Raw genomic sequence first — 20,676 nt, 5'->3', positions numbered from 1 at the left:
GCAAGTCCTAGGCTATGTGGTTTAACCCACAGCGCCACCCGCGTCCCGTGGCTATGCCCATACCTGTGCCTAAACTCTGAACGTATGTTTTGGATGAGCACTTAGCTGCTCTCTTCCCACCCCACTGTCCCTGGTCCAATGGTATGATATATGTGTGTACATTAGCTACAAACTTGTTGCAGGAACACAAACGGCTGTTGGGTGCTATACCACTCAGTCTTTTTTATTTTATTTTATCAGGAAGCTTTGTGGCATGTTCCACATCATACTTTGTTCTTGGTAAACTAGGGAGCCGAGTAATTGGGCCAGTCACAGCCTCTTAACCTACCTGACAGTGTCATTGTGGGGATTAACTGAGGAGCCTAGTGAGCTATCCTTGGAGAAAAAAAGATGGACATGCAATAAATAAGCTCTTCTGCTTACCTGCTTAAGAAAGCTGGAGGGACCTGCCAGATGGAGATGTTAATCGCTAACCTGACATCCAGAGATCTCCATGTGATCGCAACTGGACCTGCGCTGGTCGCAAGACGTGCCGGGTGCCCGGCTAATTTACAACACTGTATATGTGGGGTGACGCGGGTGGCGCTGTGGGTAAAACCTCAGGGCCTAGGACTTGCCGATCGCATGGTCGGCGGTTCGAATCCCCGCGGCGGGGTGCGCTCCCGTCGTTCGGTCCCAGCGCCTGCCAACCTAGCAGTTCGAAAGCACCTTCGGGTGCAAGTAGATAAATAGGGACCGCTTACCAGCGGGAAGGTAAACGGCGTTCCGTGTGCTGCACTGGCTCGCCAGATGCAGCTTGTCATGCTGGCCACGTGACCTGGAAGTGTCTGCGGACAGCGCTGGCTCCCGGCCTATAGAGTGAGATGAGCGTACAACCCTAGAGTCTGGCAAGACTGGCCCGTACGGGCAGGGGTACCTTTACCTTTACCTTTATATGTGGTGTGTGTGTGTGTGTGTATGTATGTCTGTCTACATCCAACCCTTTCCCCATGGGGTTGTTAAAGTGCGTGTGAGTGAGAGACTCTGGTTCACCTCCATGAATCTGAATTACGTTCTGCAAGGCCTGATGCTCAGCAACTGCCCTGGATGGAGCGGAGCGCTTTGCCAACAAATCACTTTTGAGGGTCTCCCCTGTGTGAAAAAGACTGCGTCTCGCTTTAGGCATGAGAAGGTTTGAACAATCCTTAATTTGAGTTCTGCCGACAGAAGGGGTTTTCTCAGCAAAAAACAAACAAACAAAAAACCTGGATACACGGGGGGGCGGGGGGAATACCCTGTGACCTGAGCTGTTCCACCATAGAGGAAAATGCCAGCGAAATGGCCAAAGTCAGCCTCATTCTGAGGCAGCAAAAGGAAGGAACTCGCATCAGGACACATGCTGATGATGGCACAAATGAACTCCAGCCATGGGCCTGGTACAAGTCATTTCTCTCCCACTGACTTTAATGCAGTGTTGGCCAAACTTGGCTCTCCAGCTGTTTTTGGACTACAACTCACATCATCCCTAGCTAACAGGACCAGTGGTCAGGGATGATGGGAATTGTAGTCCCAAAAAATAGCTGGAGGGCCACGTTTGGCCACCACTGCTTTAATGGGAGGGGGGATTTAAAAGAGCCACACCCTCCCCAAGTCAACACCCACCCCAGGTATGTCAATATTACAAAGCATGCCACCTCCAGTATATAAACCCCACACAGGGAGGCCATAAGTAGAGTGCAAGGGTGTGAGGCTGCATCTTTTTGTTGCTATTCCAGTTCCTTTTCCGGAGTTCTCATTTTTGTGGCATTTGATCAGAAATACTGCAGAGTCAGCAAAAGCGCAGTTTACCATTCCCTTGAGTTTCTATGGATTATGTGCAAGATATGCTGAGTACCTCTGGTTTTGGCTGTTCATAATTAATAGCTGTGTTGGATATGTATAAATTTGTCCACCTCCGGGGACATATGCTGTAAATGGAAGAATATCACATCAGTGTAGATGCTTTGTTCATTCTGAATGAAATTAAGGCATCATACGCGCTTGAAAGCAATGGGACTTGTTTTTGAGCAGGACTGCACTAGAAATGATTTGTTCTGTAATCTTCATTAAATTCACAATAATCCTTTCAAGGTGGTCAGTACAATCCTAAGGACTTTTGCTCCGTTGTTGTTGTGTGCAGGGTTGCAAACATATTGCAGTTTCACAAGGGGGAACTGACGCTTGGAAGAGAGTTTTGCCTGAGTTCTGCCCCAAACTGGCTCTGGGAGGGAAGTGGCACTTGAAATTGCACCTCTCTTATTCAGATCCACTGGAAAATACCTTTAGAATGCAATTCAAATCTGATTAAGAAAATTATATCATCTATCTATCTATCTATCTATCTATCTATCTATCCATCCATCCATCTACCCATCCAGCTATCCATCTACCCATCCATCTATCCATCTACCCATCCATCTATCCATCTACCCATCCAGCTATCCATCTACCCATCCATCTATCCATCTACCCATCCATCAATCCATTCATCACCTGTCTCTGGTAATAAGAGCAATAGGTGTGTGTGGAACCTCTGAAAATCTGATTGGAAAGATTTTTTTCTTGAATGGTGCTTTAATGTCGAAAGTACCCTGCCTTTACGTTGGCTTTACATCTGTCCTAGGTCATCAAATCCAGGAGCACTCAGTATGTTACTGGGTTACAATCCAGTGTCACAAGCATTGCTAGGAACGTTCTTCACCTGGGGATTGACAGCTGCTGGCTCAGCACTTGTGTTTATCTTCTCCAGCGGGCAGGTGAGTCTTGTACTTCAGCTCGTTTTTCAGGGTGCAGCTTTCTGCTTGCCAGATGGAGGAATGTCCTCTCTGCTCCCCCTGCATGCTGTTCTGGGGGATCTTCTGACCCCACATCCAAACCAATGGGGGAGCAGGAGGAAGGCCTCATTGTGCTTACAGCACTGGCTCCTGCTAGCGCAATTGTTTAATTGAATTTTGCTCAGTGTGAACATTAACTGTGTGATGCAGTTCAATTAACACTGTCACTGTATGTTTCTGACTTAAACCTTTCTGCTACTTCTGCCGTTGTTCTTTTTTTGTTTGAATATACAGGTGTATTTAGAGCATTAGGCCTGGAGGCCTGGGCTAATAACCTGTTGAGTTATGGACCTGCTGAGTAAACACACAAGTTGCTGTTAGTTTAAGTTTCTCACTTGTCAGGTGGAAATATGGCGAGCTGCCTCACAGGGATTTTGCTAGTTGGGTGGAAGTTCGTGTCTATTAGCCAAAGTTCTTTGCTGAACTGTGGCTAGGTCTCCAACTCTGTATTCCGTCTTGCTCTTACACAACAAGCTGCCATACCTTGCCTCTCGTAGCGATCTAAGCTCTTTTGTTTTAATTTGCAGAGACGGATCCTGGATGGCAGCCTGGGTTTTGCTGCAGGGGTAAGTGTAGCACACCCTTGTTTCTTTTAATTTGCTCTGTATGCTGTCCTGATCTTGTCTCTTTGGCTACCGATGGTGCTTCGTTTGCCTGCCTTTTTGCATTAGTGTTTCTTGCATAACTGCTTGAGGGCTAATTATATCTGTGTGAGATATCAGAAGAATTTGGGCAGCATTTATCATGCCCTGTCTTGAGTTGGTGCTTCTGAGGGGAGAGCAGGTGTAATGTTGTCTCTGATGCCAGGTAATGCATTTCTCCTGTACTGAATTTTATTCCAAAGTTGAGGGGGTTATAATCAACAAAGTTGTCCCATTAGTGCTGTAGCTTCCGCCTATGTGATGGGACTTCCTGTGTGTCTTTCCTTCTCCTCCCCATCACCCTCATATCTGGCCCAGGGGTTCCCCCAGTCCTCTGGAGCAGATTTCAGGGGGTGAATTGGGAGAGGAGAGGGAGTTAAGGTCTCATGGCACCGGTGGAAGTCCTTCCCCAATAGGTCTCTGTGTGTGGTTTGGGAGCTGCACGGTCAGGGAAAAAACAATGTTGCCCAGGGTTATAAAGACTGCAGAGAGAATAATTGGGTGCACTCTCCCTACCTTGGATCAAATCTATGCTTCCAGGTGCCATTAGAAAGCTGAAGATAGTGCAGGATAGTGCACACCCTGGAAATTATCTCTTTCAGCTTCTGCCTTCTGGAAGAAGGTACAGGGTTATAAAGACTAGGACTAGCCACCTGAGAAACAGTTTCTATTCAAATGCGATTTTGGTTTTAAACGCAGCATAAGGTAGTCTCTATGGGAGTATATTGTATGTAATTATGGTGTATCAGAGTTTTTAGGGGGCTAACCAGGCTGGGATAGCAGGCTTGTTGGTTTCTGAATGTCTGATGTAGATTTTCAATTTCGTTGTTCTGTATGGGACAATGACACTAAAGATTATCTTATCTTATTGTATTGTATTGTATCATATCGTATCAATGACTTCATTGGGTACAACTCAAGGGAGACTGCTTTAGCTGCAGTTGTGGTTTTTATTTGGGTCTCTTGGGAGCCCCCTCTCCTTGTAGAAACATTCATGAGGGGAAACTGAATTTTCAGTTTGTAAAAAAACAAAGTGGATGTGGTGTCAGAGCCACCACTTAACATTCCATGGCTACGGATGTAAAATTTATGGAAATGTTGAAACCTGATTAAAAAAAATGACAAAAACCAAATACATCGTTCCATTTTCACCCTGAAAAATAAACAAATAAAGAGTTTTGGAGACATAACAAGGAGGCAAACATAAACATTTTCTATTACTCTGAGAACATGAAATCTCTTACATATAACTTAGTTGGAATGTAAAATTGTTCGTTATGCCTTAATTTTTTCCAGATGATAATTGCAAATATAGCCAGCTCTGGAGATGGAGCTGCAAGCTGCTGCATCTAAAATTTTGTTAAGTGGAAAATCTAGGAACAAAATAATTACTTTGAAAAGACAGCACAGTAAAAAACAAAATAAAATCACAGATCCAGTGCTTGCCAGCAATGCAGAAAGTTTTATCCAACGCACAGATCCTCATGGAACTTCATAAGATGACAACAAAACCACCAACAAATTATATAATACATCTGTAGACACAGCTGACCTATGATTTGCTGGTGATTTTGAGGGGACCCCTTGTCAAAATCTAGAAGATCCAAAAGGGGGCATATCTTGGAGTCTTGTTTTTGTACCATGGAAAAACACTAGAACCCTGATGGTTATGGTTCAGTCAATGGAGATGGATGTGATCTGATGATGGTTGTTGCAGGGGACAACCCGTACAATAGCAAAGTTTTACTGGATGTATACCCATCTTCTTTCTTGAGCTCTCCCTTTTTATTATCTCTCTTGCATACACCCCACCATTGCTGTCATTGCATCTCCACCCACCTATCCCCAGTTACTCCATTTTTCACTGTCACTGCCACCACCCCAGGGTCCCAGAGGGTTCCCCTTTCCTTCCTACCCTCTTGGTTGGTTGTTTTGGTTTATGTTCATTGGTCTCTCCGAGCCTTGAGAAGCTCACAGAGCTGAATCGCTTCCTTTTTCTTACCTGTGTATGCTTTTCAGGCTCAGATCTTCTGGGTACCACTGCCAAGAAGTCTTTGTATCTAGTCAACATTCACACATATCTCAGATAGCTGGGGCATCCAAAGTAGAGCACTTCCTGCAAATGTTAATCCAGAGTAAGTGTGTGTGTGTGTGTGTGTGTGTAGGACAACCTTCCACAGCCTTACCGGCTGGAGCTGATGTCAAAAACATGTGAAAGTCACCAGGTTGGGCAAAGCTGGGCTAGGAGGACCTACTTGAAGGATCTCCTCCTCCAGTGTGGTCCATATGGTTTCCAGGATTGGCCATCCTCCATACAATGAGTTCTATTGCTGTTGCTGGCCTTGTTTCTGCCTTTGTGTTCCTTGATGAGACAGCAGATGCTCTTCAGTCCCATCATTCTTCCACCCTGAATCTGAGATGACATCTCAGGATGCCTCCCAGAAAGGAGCAGCAGCAAGAAATCTGTGCAGGAGGTCTCTGCTGAGCCCAATTTCCTGGCAGAATTGTGGTTTGTTGTTGGCCTCTTTATCATTTCCCTTGTAACAGATGCTGCCTCAGGGCATCTTCTCAAGCTCCCATTCAAGTCCTGGCATGCTGTTAATGGACAAGCAAGTCTTTGTCAGGTAGCAGAGAGTTCATATGAATATCAACTATGGAGCAAGTTGCTGCTTGGCCAGCTGTGTGTATAAATTGCTCAAGCTACACCCATTTAATCCTGAGCACGGTGTCTCTTGTTTTTCTGGGTGGGCCTGTGAAGGAATCCAAGCTTGTATCTGTTGCACTGAAAAAATGAAGCTTTTTAAAAAATTAAAGCAAGATTGATTTCCATTAAGGGACAATTAAGTAATGGTAGGAAGATTTGTCGAATGGATAAGGGAGAAGATTTTGCAAGGTAGTATTTCTTTCAAATCTGGATGACGATGCACTCAGTCATTGCTTTATTGGAACGTGTTGTTTAATGGAAGCCACTATTGTTCTGTTTCCACTGAGGAAACAACTTTGAACCGAGATACTCCCAATTTACAGGCTATTGTGAGCATACCACAGAGTGACAAATGTATGCAGTCTTAAGCTTAGGGAAGTGTAGGGTAAAAATGTAATAGACAGCATTTAGCATCCATAGCTTTCTCCCCCCCCCCCAAATTCTCTTAAAAAAAATTATCTAACAATATTTGCCTGGTGAATTGATCAAGCATATATGTCAAGGAAATAGAAGAAGAAGAAGAAGAGTTTGGATTTTATATCCTGCTTTATCACTACCCGAAGGAGTCTGAAAGCGGCTAACATTCTCCTTTCCCTTCCTCCCCCACCACAAACACTCTGTGAGGTGAGTGAGGCTGAGAGACTTCAAAGAAGTATGACTAGCCCAAGGTCACTCAGCAGCTGCGTGTGGAGGAGCAGGGAAGCGAACCCGGTTCCCCAGATTACAAGACTACCGCTCTTAACCACTACACCTGTTTAGGCAGCCCTGTTTAGGGAAGTTATTAATGTTTGATGATCTATTGTGCTTTTAATTCTGTCGGGAACTGCCCAGAGTGGCTGGGGAAACCCAGCCAGATAGGCGGGGTATCAACAACAACAACAACAAATTATATAAGTTCTTGTTGTATGGCCCACTCTTAGTCTCAAGTCAAGTCCAGGATGCTTTTTAGATGGTATATATCTTGCCACAAGTTTGTGGTGGGTTGCTGGATCCTTTCCTGCTTTGTTTCTCCAGCTTTGAAGTGGGTGGGAGAAGAACTTACAGTGATTTAGGACCATAATAAAAGTGCTATTGTTTTTTTTAAATGGCTAGTCATTCTTTCAGGAGAAATTCAGTACACTCCAGCAGTTAAGCAATCATGCATGAAATGAATTTTTATATTCCGTTCTGTTGATTATTCCATTGAGTTCTGACACTGTTTAAGAGCTTTAGGTATTTGATACATTTTCCTCCTTTGTTTCGCCAAGGTCTCTGAAACAAATATCGCTTTTCCCATTCCAGAATCGAAAACAACGATGTTTGCTGGTTTTTGACAAGCAGCCTGCGTGACAGCCCCTTTTAAGAACGCTTTTCATGTTTTTATTTTGTTTTGGCAGCTTGTGGGTAACACTGAAGCTGGCGACACTGATTCCGTTGTGTGACAATCAGCCAATCGAAAAGGCGCTGAGAATTTAATTCTAAATTAGGAATTCACTCCTGTGTGCTTTGTTCTCTGGCTTCATGGTGGCATGTTTCTGGTCCTAGCATCACTGCATATAGGATTTCTCTGAGAGATTATGAAGTCAGATTCCCATCTTCCTAGTCTACGTGCGTGGAGAAATTAAGGAATTAACAGATGGCTATATTATTATGAAAGGGTGTCCCCTCACCTGCCAGCTCTGTCTACTACCAGTGTTTCTATGCAATGGCATGCACCAATAATAATAATAATAATAATAATAATAATAATAATAATAATAAATAATTATTTATTGATACCCCGCCCATCTGGCTGGGTTTCCTCAGCCACTCTGGGCGGCTTCCAGCAGAATATTAAAATACAATAATTCATCCAGTATTAAAAGCTTCCCTAAACAGGGCTGCCTTCAGATGTCTTTTAAAAGTCTGATAGTTGTTTATTTCTTTGACATCTGATGGGAGGGCGTTCCACAGGGTGGGCGCCACTACTGAGAAGGCCCTCTGCCTGATTCACTGTAACTTCGCTTCTCACAGTGAGGGAACTGCCAGAAGGCCCTCGGAAATGTTCCTTTTCATAGTGAAGTCCTCACCTTTGCAAATGAGCAGCTCCAGGCCTTGTTCACATATCACAGCAAACCACAGTTTACCGTGAAATTCACTCTTGGCTGCTTTGATCTTCCCTGCTATCATGTGGGAGAAACAAACCATGGATCTTTGGCTTTGCAGCCCCTCTGAACAGAGGATGGTGGTTTGTTTTGTTCTAAGCAAACCATAATATGTAACCAAAGATTCTTCTTGGTTTACAGTGGTACCTCAGGTTAAGAACTTAATTCATTCTGGAGGTCCGTTCTTAACCTGAAACTGTTCTTAACCTGAGGTACCACTTTAGCTACTGGGGCCTCCTGCTGCCGCTGCCACACGATTTCTGTTCTCATCCTGAAGCAAAGTTCTTAACCCAAGGTACTATTTCTGGGTTAGCGGAGTCTGTAACCTGAAGCGTCTGTAACCTGAGGTACCACTGTATTGATTATGATTTGTTTGGATGAAACAAGCCACAATTTCTGGCTGTGACAAAACGCTTAAGTCAGAAATTCACAATTTGCTTCTCCCACATAATAGCAGGAAAGGGCAACGGGCTCGTTCGTGGTATACAGGGAAATGGAAATTCTGCCATGGACTGGATACTTGGTTTGCCTTTAAAAAAGAAAAGGAAAAAAAAGAAAGTTGACATGTGCTGGCGTTAGCTTTACTTTCCTCCTTCCTTCCCCTCCTCAAGGTATTCTCTTAATTATTTCCCATCTCACTCCCAGCTTGGGACTTCTGCTTGAAAGATAGCCCTGGAAGTTCCTTGGAGCAGACAGTTATCAGCCTGTGGGAATCCACACCAGATTGAGGGATTGTGTTGAAACTTTTCTTAGGCATCTTTGGCATGCAGTTAGCAGTTCACCAATTCTCTGTGAACTGTTTTGGGTATTATTCTATATCTGTAAAGGGGATACATTTTTGTTTCCCAATTCCAGTGCTCCCCCCCCCCGGGGTACGCATACACTTAAACATTCTGTGACTTTTTGTACTGTATTTATTTTTCCTGATTTGAACTATAAAATGGTGCTTTTCTTGAGTCTAAATGAGAGTGCCCCTAAACATTTTTTTAATAGAAAAAAAAACGCTGCCTAAATCACAGCAGAAAAATGATATGATTCCCCCACCCCCAATCTCTCTAGGCGTGTTTTAAGCCAATAATAAATAATTTTGTGTATGTGTGTTTAAAGTGGCAGTTCAGAATACTGCAGAATGCATTGATATATTTTGCATCAGAGCATTGCATCACCTTAAAAGCAGCTTCATGCCTCGTGTGCTCTGCTTTGCATGTGGTTACCGCCCCCCCCATGAGAGCTCCCCAACAGGACCACCTTGATCCAGTTTTGATAAAAAGAGTTTGTTCTTGGTGCCCAGTTGCCATGTATAGGAAGTAACCTCTTGTATATTCCACATGCAGGAACTGGGTACTGTACATGTTTGCACACAGGGTTGGACAGCATAAAACAGTGATGTGTCTTGCACTCCCTTTCCTCTCCCCACAGTTAAATCGGCCTGCCCTTCCAAGAATGGATCATTTTAGACAGCTGTAATTGCTCGTTGAAATCTGGTGTAGAGAGTTTATGTAAGAAAAGAGTCTTTCCAAAACTGGCACCCAACCAATCTAGATGAAACTTTGATTTGGTATCAGCTGAATCTCCACAACTTTTTCATTCATTTTAAGATTTTATAAGACCCTCAGTTCCATGTGGAGTAGCAGGAGGGCCATTCAGGGGGCTCTGCAAACAACATTACAAATATAATGCCGCTTGCAACAGAAGAACGTATTAAAGGGCAAGGAACCATTGTTCACAACCTCCTTTTGCACAAAATAATCTAAATCAGGCATAGGCAAACTCCGGCCCTCCAGATGTTTGGGACTATAATTCCCATCATCCCTGACCACTGGCCCTGTTAGCTAGGGATGATGGGAATTGTAGTCCCAAACATCTGGAGGGCCGGAGTTTGTCTATGCCTGATCTAAATTAAAGTTCAGGTCCCAGAAGCAATGGAGAACCAGAACTCAATAGTCATTCTTGTGGCTCCAGATATAGCCATATTGTCTTCTGATAGGCTCTCTCTTTATCCTTTTGCTACCCAGCAAGAGATTTCATTTCTGTTGGAAAGAGAGAGCCTTGCCTCCCTATTTTCTAGCTAGCTTGTGCAACGTTTTCTTAGCATAGAAGCACTCTCCAGCAAACCTGTCTTTTCAGTCTTTGCTATCGTGGTAACATTTAGAATCTTTTGATAGGAGCACCATCTTCTCTTATCATTTTCACAAATTCCTCATGGCTGTTTTCAACTCCAGTGCTGAAATGTCAAGTCACTGAAATGATCAGTCATGCTGACCAATCCATATTGGATTATCTGCAATTTTTAGGGGGCCGGGGGGGGGGAGAAACATGTCTGCTAAATCATAGCTCAAAAGCTGAACCCTTAACGTCAGCACAGCAATTTTTGCCTATAAATTAACCCCTTTATTGCCTTGGAAGAAAAGAATTTTGCCTCCAAGTATAGACCCTTTTTTTTTAATGGGACGCAGGTGGCGCTGTGGGTTAAACCACTGAGCCTCTTGGGCTTGCTGATCAGAAGGTCGGCGGTTCGAATCCCCACGATGAGGTGAGCTCGCATTGCTTGGTCCCTGCTCCTGCCAACCTAGCAGTTCGAAAGCATACCAGTGCGAGTAGATAAGTAGGTACTGTTCCAGCAGGAAGGTAAACGGCGTTTCCGTGCGCTGCTATGGTTCGCCAGAAGCGGCTTAGTCATGCTGGCCACATGACCCGGAAGCTGTACGCCGGCTCCCTCTGCCAGTAAAGCGAGATGAGCGCCGCAACCCCAGAGTCGTCCGCGACTAGACCTAATGGTCAGGGACCCCTTTACCTTTACCTTTATAGACCCTTTACCTGATAAGCTGAAAGAAGCTTTTGTAACTGTTTGGTTCTGTATAATACTCAAACCAAATGGGAAATGTAGACAGACCTCACTTGAAGCAACCCTCTAGCCCTCTTCTGATTATTTTTTGGTTCTATGTCAACATGTGAAGGTGACTGCAGGGCTGAGTGTTCTAGCACTACATCCCCATCATTCCCACAGGTTGGAGAGAGAATGTCTGACATGGAGAGCCCTCCTGCGTTTCTGGGGGCTCCCCACATGGCTTGCAACAGGAGGCTCCTTGAAGCTTGTGGAATGGCAATATGAGGTGGTGGTGAAGCTAGCAGACATGTCTCCACAGCCCCCTTTGTGTGTTTCCTTAACATGAACAATAACACTTGAAGAGGGCTAGTCTTTGTGACTTCAGTGCCATTGACCTTCTGCTGGTTAAAACAGTTATGCTAGCCTGGAAAATAAGATACGTGCCAGACGGTGTGAAAGGTATTTGTGATCCTTATTACCATTGTACAGCATGCAGCGTTCTTCACGATTCATTTATTTGTTTTTGGCTAGAGTCTTTTGGCAGAGTTCAAGATGGCAGGTGGTGCCTTGAGCTGGGGCTTTCAACAGGCATTGTGACCAAGAGTCTAATGAGATTACAGAAGAGAAGTAGATCTTTTGCTGCTTCCATCTTTTCTCAGTAGCATCTGGATTTGTGCCACACACAATGTGGCACCTTTCACGCTGTCTGTTCCCCTGCCTTGGATTGTTGGCTGTTGGGTTTAGGAAATGCAGAGTGCAACACTGTCACATCAGCTGAATGGCAAACTCATGAACTCCACTGTAAGGCTGCAGAATGAAAAACATGCAGCCTCATTCTTGCTGATTTTGACCAGGGGTCAGCAAAGTTTTTCAGCAGGGGGCTGGTCCTCTGTCCCTCAGACCTTGGGGGTGGGGCGGGCCGGACTATATTTTGGAAAAAATAATAATGAACAAATTTCTATGCCCCACAAATAACCCAGAGATGCATTTTAAATAAAAGCACACATTCTACTCATGTAAAAACACGCTGATTCCCAGACCGTCTGCGGGCCGGATTGAGAAGGCGATTGGGCCCGATCCACCCCCCGGGCCTTAGTTTGCCTACCCATGACTTAGATATTCAAAAGGGATACTTGAGAGTCCTTTTTGTGCTTTGCAGAGCTGAGATAACTTTCTTGAGAGTAAGCCTGTTCTTTGAGATATGCCTTAATGAGCGGCAACTCCTTTTAAAAAACAAAACAAAAACCCAAGGAAGGTTTCTCTTCCCTTTGGTTTCTCTTTTTCTTCTGAAAATGCACTCTTTTAATTTGAAGCATTTGTTGCCAACACTCTCTCCCTGTGTTCCTCAGTGCCCTAGGAGTTTTGCTATTGCATGTATTAGAATAAAAAACTCATCTCATTTTAGTTGGTGGATGAAATGAAAGGTGACACAGGAAATGGCTTTTGGTCTGGAGAGGATATGCATGCCATTGGTGGGGTATTAAGGGTTTTAATTGGAGCAGGTATAAGAACCTGGGAGCCAGAGACGTTGCTAATGTATTTATAACATTGGGACTCTTAGATGCAACTTTGCATAAATGTTGCATAAGCTGATTTATATGCATCAATGCAAGTTTAGAATTTAAATGTCACACAGAATGCAACCCATCTAATTTCCCATCCAATGTGTCCCACGTAAATTAATTTGCACCCTACCTCAGTTCCTCTTCAATACATTTAATCCCCAAAACAAAAAATTTTTTTCCTTCCAGTAGCACCTTAAAGACCAACTAAGTTAGTTCTTGGTATGAGCTTTCGTGTGCATGCACACTTCTTCAGATACCCAGTTCTTTAATCCCCAGTTAGTTTTCCAACAGATCCTGCTCCAAATCAATTCATTCCTCCCTCAAATCCTTTCTAGACAGACACCCCAAATGAATCTTATTTCCTCCGGTTAGTATCTTACCATGCAGCCCAGATCATGCACCCGCTTTCAGTTTCTCCCCAGATTCATTACCATTCAGAAACGCTTGGGGCACTTAGAAAAATAATTCATGCCAGTGCTGTGTGGGCCCATCGCTGGGAATGCCACTGCTGGGGCACTCTTAGATCTGCCCTAGTTTATGGAGAAGCAGCGTGAGGCTATTGCTAGGTGCATTCCAGCCTCCAAGTTACTAAGCGGCAACAGTAGGAGGTTGTGGTGGCTTCCTATCCAGTTTATAGGCTTCCTGGAAGCATTTGTTTTTTGTGTGTATGTGTGTAATCATCATCTGGTTGGTCACTGTCAGAAGCAAGATGCAGGACTCCAGCCAATCCAAATTGAGATGGCAGTGGGTGGGGATCTCAAAAAAATACCGTATTTTTCCGTCTATAAGATGCCCCCATGTATAAGATGCCCCCTATTTTTGCGGCAACATCCAATCGCCAGTCCACCCTTGGCACTATCCGTGTATAAGACGCCCCCTAATTTTCGACATTATTTTTTAGGGATAAAACCTAGTCTTATACATGGAAAAATACAGTACTTTCTAAACTTCAGATCCTTCTCCCAGAAGTGACTAAGAAAGCATCCGTGTCAATCTGAACAGGCTGTAAAAACGTCCTTGCTTTGCCAGAGCTTTAAGCGAGGATTAAAATTTTAAATGGCTGCTTCATCTTATATTTGATTTCATTTTGGTTTTGTAATTATTTTTGTGTGTGGGAGAGAGAGATAAAGAAGGAAGCGATTTGAGATTTTCTGGGGAAAGAAATGTTTTCATAAATGAGCCAGCAGAGCAAAGAGTACCGGAAGTAGCAATAGATCTGATGGAAATCGGCAGCGTCCAGGTTTTTCGTTTAGCCAACACAAGCCTAGCTGAAAGCATTTGGGTGGGATAGGCACACACAACAGGGAGGTGAAGGCAGGAGACACAATGGTTTGGATCCAGAAAATGATGGGGTTCCTTCAGCTAACACAACAGTTCTCCCTCCCCAGCTTCTGTCATTCATCAATAGCCAACTGAACAGCCCCCTAATAGTAAGGCAGCCCTCCAGAGCAGGACTCCGGTGGTACAAATGGCAGGCGCTGGAAGGCAAAACCAATCCCCCAACCAATGTATATGGAAGCAATTTGAGTGTGTGCACAAGGACTTTTCTGGGTCCTTGCCACTGACTGTAATTTGGAGACCAAATCAGGCATGCCTAATTTTTGCTGAAATCAATGGCTCTTCTTGTTACTAATGGTAATGGAGGTTAGGCACCCTTGACTTCCACATCCTAGGTAACTTGGATTATTTTTTTAAAAAAAAGGTAAAATAGATTGCAGCATTTTTCAGCACTACAGGATTCCCTTTCATGCAGAAGAAGTGAAATGCAGAATGAGAAGATGCAGTGAACTGAAGAAACTGAAATTAATTAAATTCAACCCACCTCCTCATTCTTTCTGGGACTCGAAAACTTTTTTCTTTAAACAGTTCATTTCACCAGCAGAGATTGCCTCCAGTGAACGGTGTTGCTTGCCTGCAATTTTGAGCTAGATGCAAATGACTTGTTTGGCATGTTCTTAACAGCTCTGATGGAAGCTGATGCTGTGTGAATTCAGAAATATAGGTATGAAATTGAAAGAGTGAAACCCTGTAGCTAACTCCTAAAATTTGAGAGGGTGGGCGGATGCACTCAGACTTTATTCAAGAGATTCATAAGGGTCTGAGTCTGTTTCAGTGCAGAGGTGTCACTCCCTTCTAATTATGATTACAATCCACTTATGATGGCTGTTTTGAAGACACCATTTCCTTGCACTCCTGTGGGAAAGACAATTGTAATTAAACCAAGAACGTTGTGCTCCGTTTCTTTCCATCAGGGCTGACTGACTGGCTCAGAGACAAGGAATTTGAAGAATAATCTGGCATTGTTGCTTTTGGATGAGAGCACTACCAAATGTCATCCTTCCTAGCTCTAGTTAGAGAACTCTGTGTCCTAGAGAGAAAGAGAGAGAGGAGGGCGCTTTCTTATGTATCAATATGCTGTTCAAAGGTTCCTTTTCTTTTTTATGAGAAATAATCAGATGAGAAAGATGAGTCGCTACACCTCTGCCAAAAAGAGAGAGGAAAAAGTTCCTTCTGAACAAACAGCAACACCGTAAATAAATAAAACGAAAAGATCGACAGAGGACGCTGTGGCGATTGCCCTCCATGCCGTCCTTGCACATTTGGAGCAGCGGGGGGGTTATGCCAGACTGCTTTTTTTAGATTTCAGCTCGGCATTTAATACCATTCTACCACAACGTCTGGTGTCTAAACTGGAAGATCTGGGGCTTCCGTTATCACTTTGTGGGTGGATACTGGACTTTTTGTCAGACCGCCCCCAGAGGGTTCGGTTGGGCCCTTATACCTCTAATATGCTTAAGACTAACATAGGAACACCACAGGGATGCGTACTCGGTCTGCTCCTTTATATTCTCTGCACGTACGATTGTGTCTCTGCTCACCCTAGTAATAGGGTTGTCAAATTTGCAGATGACACAACCGTGATTGGGCTCATCCCTGAAAGGGAGGGTGAAACGGATTATAGAGATGAGGTGGAGCGGCTGACAGAGTGGTGCAGAGCTAACAACTTGCTCATAAATACAAGGAAGACAAAGGAGCTTGTGGTGGACTTCAGGAGACAGAAGAGCAATATCCAGCCACTTTTGATTGATGGGGTCTGTGTGGAGAGGGTAACAACGTTCAGATTTTTGGGCATTGAATTACAAGAGGATCTGTCCTGGAGTGTCAACACAAGGGGCTTGTGAAGAAGGCGCAGCAGAGACTGTACTTTTTGAGAATTCTAAGGAAAAACCATCTTCCGCAGAAACTGCTGCTTGCCTTCTATCACTGTGCCATTGAGAGCGTGCTCACTTATGGCTTATGTGTGTGGTACGGAAGCTGTACTACCCAGGACAGGATGGGGTTGTGCAGAGTTGTTAAGGCAGCAGAGAGCATTGTTGGCTGCCCACTCTCCACCTTAGAGCAGATTTATGCCACAAGGTGCCATAGGAAGGCACTGGACATAGTAAAAGATCCATCGCATCCTGGTCACCGTCTCTTCGAGCTCCTGCCGTCGGGACGGAGATACAGGACGATGAAGACAAGAACGAGCCGTCTTAAGAACAGCTTCTTCTCCAGAGCGATCTCGGCCCTGAATGGGAAGCCTGGACTTTGAAAGTCATCTAATCTTCCTTGCTGTACTATACTGTATTGTTTTAATTAGTGTTTTTATGGAGCAGTCAAGTAATTTCGTTACTTGAGAGGGGGCAATGACAATAAAGATATTATTATTATTATTATTATTATTATTATTAATAATAATAATAATAATAATATTAAATGGTGGGTTTTGTGGCCTATCAGTCCAGTTCCTGAGCAGTAGCGAAACAGAGCTGAATCGGAGCTGTGTGCCATTCAGTTGGGGTGCTGATACTTGGACTGCATTGTTGTCAAAGCAGAACAGGACTCTCTGTTCAGAATACCGAAGGTTTTCTCCTAAGGTCAGCCACTGTGTTTCCTTGTTCCAGCAGTCCTGCGTGCAACTGGAAACCTGCAGAGCCAGGAGTAGAGAACCTTTTCGCAGCCTGAGGGCTGCATTCATCAAGGGGGGCATTCTGGAGGCTGCGTACCAATAATATAAAAGTGGGAGGAGCAATGAATGTGGCTCTTTACCTTAGAATCATAGAATTGCAGGATTGGAAGGGACCACAATGGTCAACTAGTCCAGCCCCCTGCAATGCAGGACTATTTTGCCCAACATGGGGCTTGAACCCACAGCCTTGAGATTAAGAGTCCCATGCTCTACAGACTGAGGTATCCCTTGGTATAGTAAGCCTACTATACCAAGCCTACTATACCATTCCATCCACACAAAACCACTGATTTTTCTAGCTAGGGATGATGGGAGTTGTAGTCCAAAAAAACAGCTGGAGAACCAAGTTTGGGAAACATTGATACGGAGAAATAGGACTGCGATGAGCCCTTACTGAATTTCAGAAACCACTGTTTACTGCATTTATCTATCACCTATCTGTTTGTATTTGTTGGACGTTGTAAGAAAAAACTGCTCCTTTTCCCTTATGGGGTCCCCAAGAGCCTGTTAAGATTCCTGCTCCATGATTGCAGTCATGGGATTATTGTCTATCACATGATGGTGTATGTTTTCATTCCACAGAGTGGGAACTGACAGAGACGGGATGTTTGTGTTACTGTGTTCCATGAAGTGGGACTATTGTCCTTTGTCCTTTCTCTTTGCTGTCTGATGAGAAAGAGGAAGGAGCTAAGTCAGAATGCTGCATGTGTGTTTATATGTAAATAAAGTAGATTAGCCAAAATGCTGAGCTACTGAGTTCTGTCACGCAAACTGCGAAGGTTCTGTGGATGCCTAAGTGTGCCGATGTCTGTTGGCATTGGTCACTGTGATGTTTAGGCAGAAGAAAGCTGTTGAAGCTACCAAACGATCGACCAGGAGGCAAAGAATATGCCAGTCGGACATGTGTCTCTTCCAGGCTCCTACTCAAGACTAGGACAGGCTCCTGACAGAGCCCATATAAAGTCCTTTTGAAGGTTCTCTATCAATAGGAGAAAATAACAGAGGCCAACCAGAGACTATTGAGAAGCAAAGCAGCTAGTAAGCCTGATCTTTATCAACTGTTGTAACAGGGCGCTCACAACCACACGCAGGAGGCAGGAGGAACTCCGAACAATGGTGCACAAGCCCTTATATAGACATTTGAAATTGCCCACCCTGGAGCACAAGACCCCCCCCCCAATACATCATACATACATCACAGAAGGGGTGGTCTACAACAGAATCCTGGCCGGCAGGAAACCTGTTGATGGGTTTACCTGGCTGTTAATGGGTTTACCTGGACAGCCTGGCTATTCTTTTGTGATGATAAATACTTAATTCTTGAGTCTTGAGTCCAGGTCACAGGCTCGCCCTATTCATATCTTAAATGTGCCCTTAAGGCAGGATTTGTGAGCAAAGAGACAATGGGGAGGTTTTCCCCATTTTCTCCCTCCTTGCAGAGAAACATTTTTGGTCAATTTGGGAGAGACAAAATGGTTTCAGGACTTTTCCCTGTACTGTTTCAGACATGTGGTATATATATTTATGTATGTGTTTGCTTGGTACATTTATTTTATATCCTAGACCTTATAATTCTCATAACAGACACTTTGTAAAGCGAGTTCTCCAGGCACTGTACAAAGTCACTTAAAAACCAAGGGCCGTATACGGTGCCCTTGTTCCGTTTGCACAATGATTTACACTTGCACAATGAAACTCCTCCCCCCGCCCTTTCCAGATCTATTTCATAGGGTTGGGAAACCCCTGAGCAGACTGAGTAGATGGAGAGGATAGGGGGAGAAGTTCAATTGCACCAGGGTATATATCCTTGCATGAGTGGAATTGAGAGACTTGGCATAACTTTCGACGCAAGCCATAGTAATACTGAAATCCTCAAATGCGTGACACAGGAGTGTCACCAAACGTAATTGTTATATAATGAAGACAAAAGAAGGTTCATCTGTGATTAATTACAGTTGCTTAGCCTTCCTGGGGAGCGGGGGTATGGGGTATGTACCTCTGAATTTTGAGCGAGCAAACGATAAAATCATTGCAGTTGTTCTAATTTGTGGAAGGCAGTCTGTGACAGTGTACTAGTCGATCTTTCTCCTGCAGCTGTGTTGCTCCTTGGCAGTTGCGTAATTGCTTTCGCTGATGAGGAAAGGATGTGTGTGTAGACTTCAAAATGCTGAAATCTGAGAAAATGCTGAGGAAAGCTCAGCATTTATTATTGGGCTGTGTCTTAGGGGTGCCTTATTTGATGAGGTCCCTCCCCATCCCGCACCAAATACAGTGGTACCTTGGGTTAAGAACTTCATTCGTTCTGGAGGTCCATTCTTAACCTGAAACTGTTCTTAACCTGAGGTACCACTTTAGCTAATGGGGCCTCCTGACGCCGCCGCCGTGTGATTTCTGTTCTCATCCTGAGGTAAAGTTCTTAACCTGAAGTACTATTTCTGGGTTAGCGGAGTCTGTAACCTGAAACGTCTGTAACCTGAAGCGTCTGTAACCCGAGGTACCACTGTATTGTAATAATCCAGTGGTTTTACAGGGCATGAACTATAAGTCTCTAAATTTCCGAGTGGAAGGATTACTAGACTTCTGTGTGGGATGGTTTGAAAATCTTTCCCTCACGTAGCAATTTAGTTGCTGCCTGTTAAATACGTGACAGAAAGCTGATGGCTTTCTAAAGCCCACAGCACCCCTTCCCATTATCCCTACTTTCATTGTACAGTGGTACCTTGGGTTACATACGCTTCAGGTTACATATGCTTCAGGTTACAGACTTCGCTAACCCAGAAATAGTACCTCGGGTTAAGAACTTTGCTTCAGGATGAGAACAGAAATTGTGCTCCGGCAGCGCGGCAGCAGCGGGAGGCCCCATTAGCTAAAGTGGTGTTTCAGGTTAAGAACAGTTTCAGGTTAAGAACGGAGCTCCGGAACAAATTAAGTACTTAACCCGAGGTACCACTGTAGAGTTGAAAGGTACCACTAGGGTCTTGTAGTCCAACCCCCTGCAATGCCGGTACTTTTGGTGCCGTCGAAGCCACATTGATGAACAGAAACAGAAATGAAGAAGAAGGAAAACCCACTCAGATTCTGGAGCAGCTTTTCGTTCCTCTCCTTCTTGCATGGTGGAAAAAGTCCACTGAACTATTGTCCTTCGCTGTGTTCAGTCCTTTAGCCTCAACCTCCAACATGGGACTTAAATTTACTTAAGTTTTTCTTTCCGTGTTTTGGGTCCCCCCCATTCTCCCCCCCCCTTTCATATTCAATCTTCTTCACTAGCAGACTTAAAAAATACCTCAGAGAAAGAGTTGCTGGGTGTGCTGGTACAGCCCTGTTGTGCACCAAAGCTCCCTAGTTCCAAGACCAGTCGGCTGGACAAAGGGCCAAGTAAAGAACATATATCAGTATGGCGATAACGTCCTGTTCATGTTTTGCTGCTGGCTTCACAGTGTGAGAGTTTAAGTGGGGAAGGTGCTTTGCAGCTGTTTAAGGAGAAATTGGAGCACTTTGAAACTAGCATATGTGGGGAGGAAAGACCATAAACAAGTGATTATTTACTCTTTTAAAAAATAAATAAAAACAAAACAGTCTTTAAGAGAGCACAGTGGCTACTTCCCTTTGACAGCGCAGTCCATTTTTAAGAAGCAGCGGTCTTAAAATTGCCTATTTGCTTAGTCTCTAGCCACCAGTTTGGAAGGGTTATTTTGACATCATTACTTCTCAGTGGAATAAGCACGCTGTATTTTGTATGTGCTTATTGCTGCTTTGACTATGCTTTGGCGGAGTCAAGATTTGTCTTTTCGTTGTTCTTAAATTGCTCTTGACAGAAACATGTAAAGGATAAAACATGTAAAGGATGAAAAATGTTATTCAGCATCATATTTCAAATTCATGTTGAAATTCTTTGAGAAAAAAGTTTGTACACTTAGACCTCGGGAAAGTCTAGCATGGTGGCTACTGAGAACAG

At 44.1% G+C, this 20,676-nt stretch overlaps 1 protein-coding gene across 4 annotated transcripts in view; it reads left to right on the top strand.

The window, feature by feature from the left end:
* SLC39A11 (solute carrier family 39 member 11) overlaps positions 1 to 20,676 on the top strand; it is a 264,458-nt gene that overhangs the window by 1,039 nt on the left and 242,743 nt on the right. For 3 of the 4 annotated variants that reach the window (XM_053375424.1, XM_053375423.1, XM_053375421.1), the window contains exons 2-3: positions 2,642 to 2,774; positions 3,380 to 3,418. In XM_053375424.1, coding sequence (XP_053231399.1) covers positions 2,667 to 2,774; positions 3,380 to 3,418 — 147 coding nt within the window. In that variant the 5' untranslated portion in view covers positions 2,642 to 2,666. Of the gene's footprint in view, positions 1 to 2,438; positions 2,521 to 2,641; positions 2,775 to 3,379; positions 3,419 to 20,676 lie in introns of those variants that run through there. The other variant, XM_053375422.1, reaches the window with a different exon arrangement.

Source organism: Podarcis raffonei, chromosome 2, assembly GCF_027172205.1.
Source record: "Podarcis raffonei isolate rPodRaf1 chromosome 2, rPodRaf1.pri, whole genome shotgun sequence".
Taxonomy (NCBI): Eukaryota; Metazoa; Chordata; class Lepidosauria; order Squamata; family Lacertidae; genus Podarcis; species Podarcis raffonei.
This window is presented reverse-complemented; position numbering and strand designations above follow the sequence as displayed.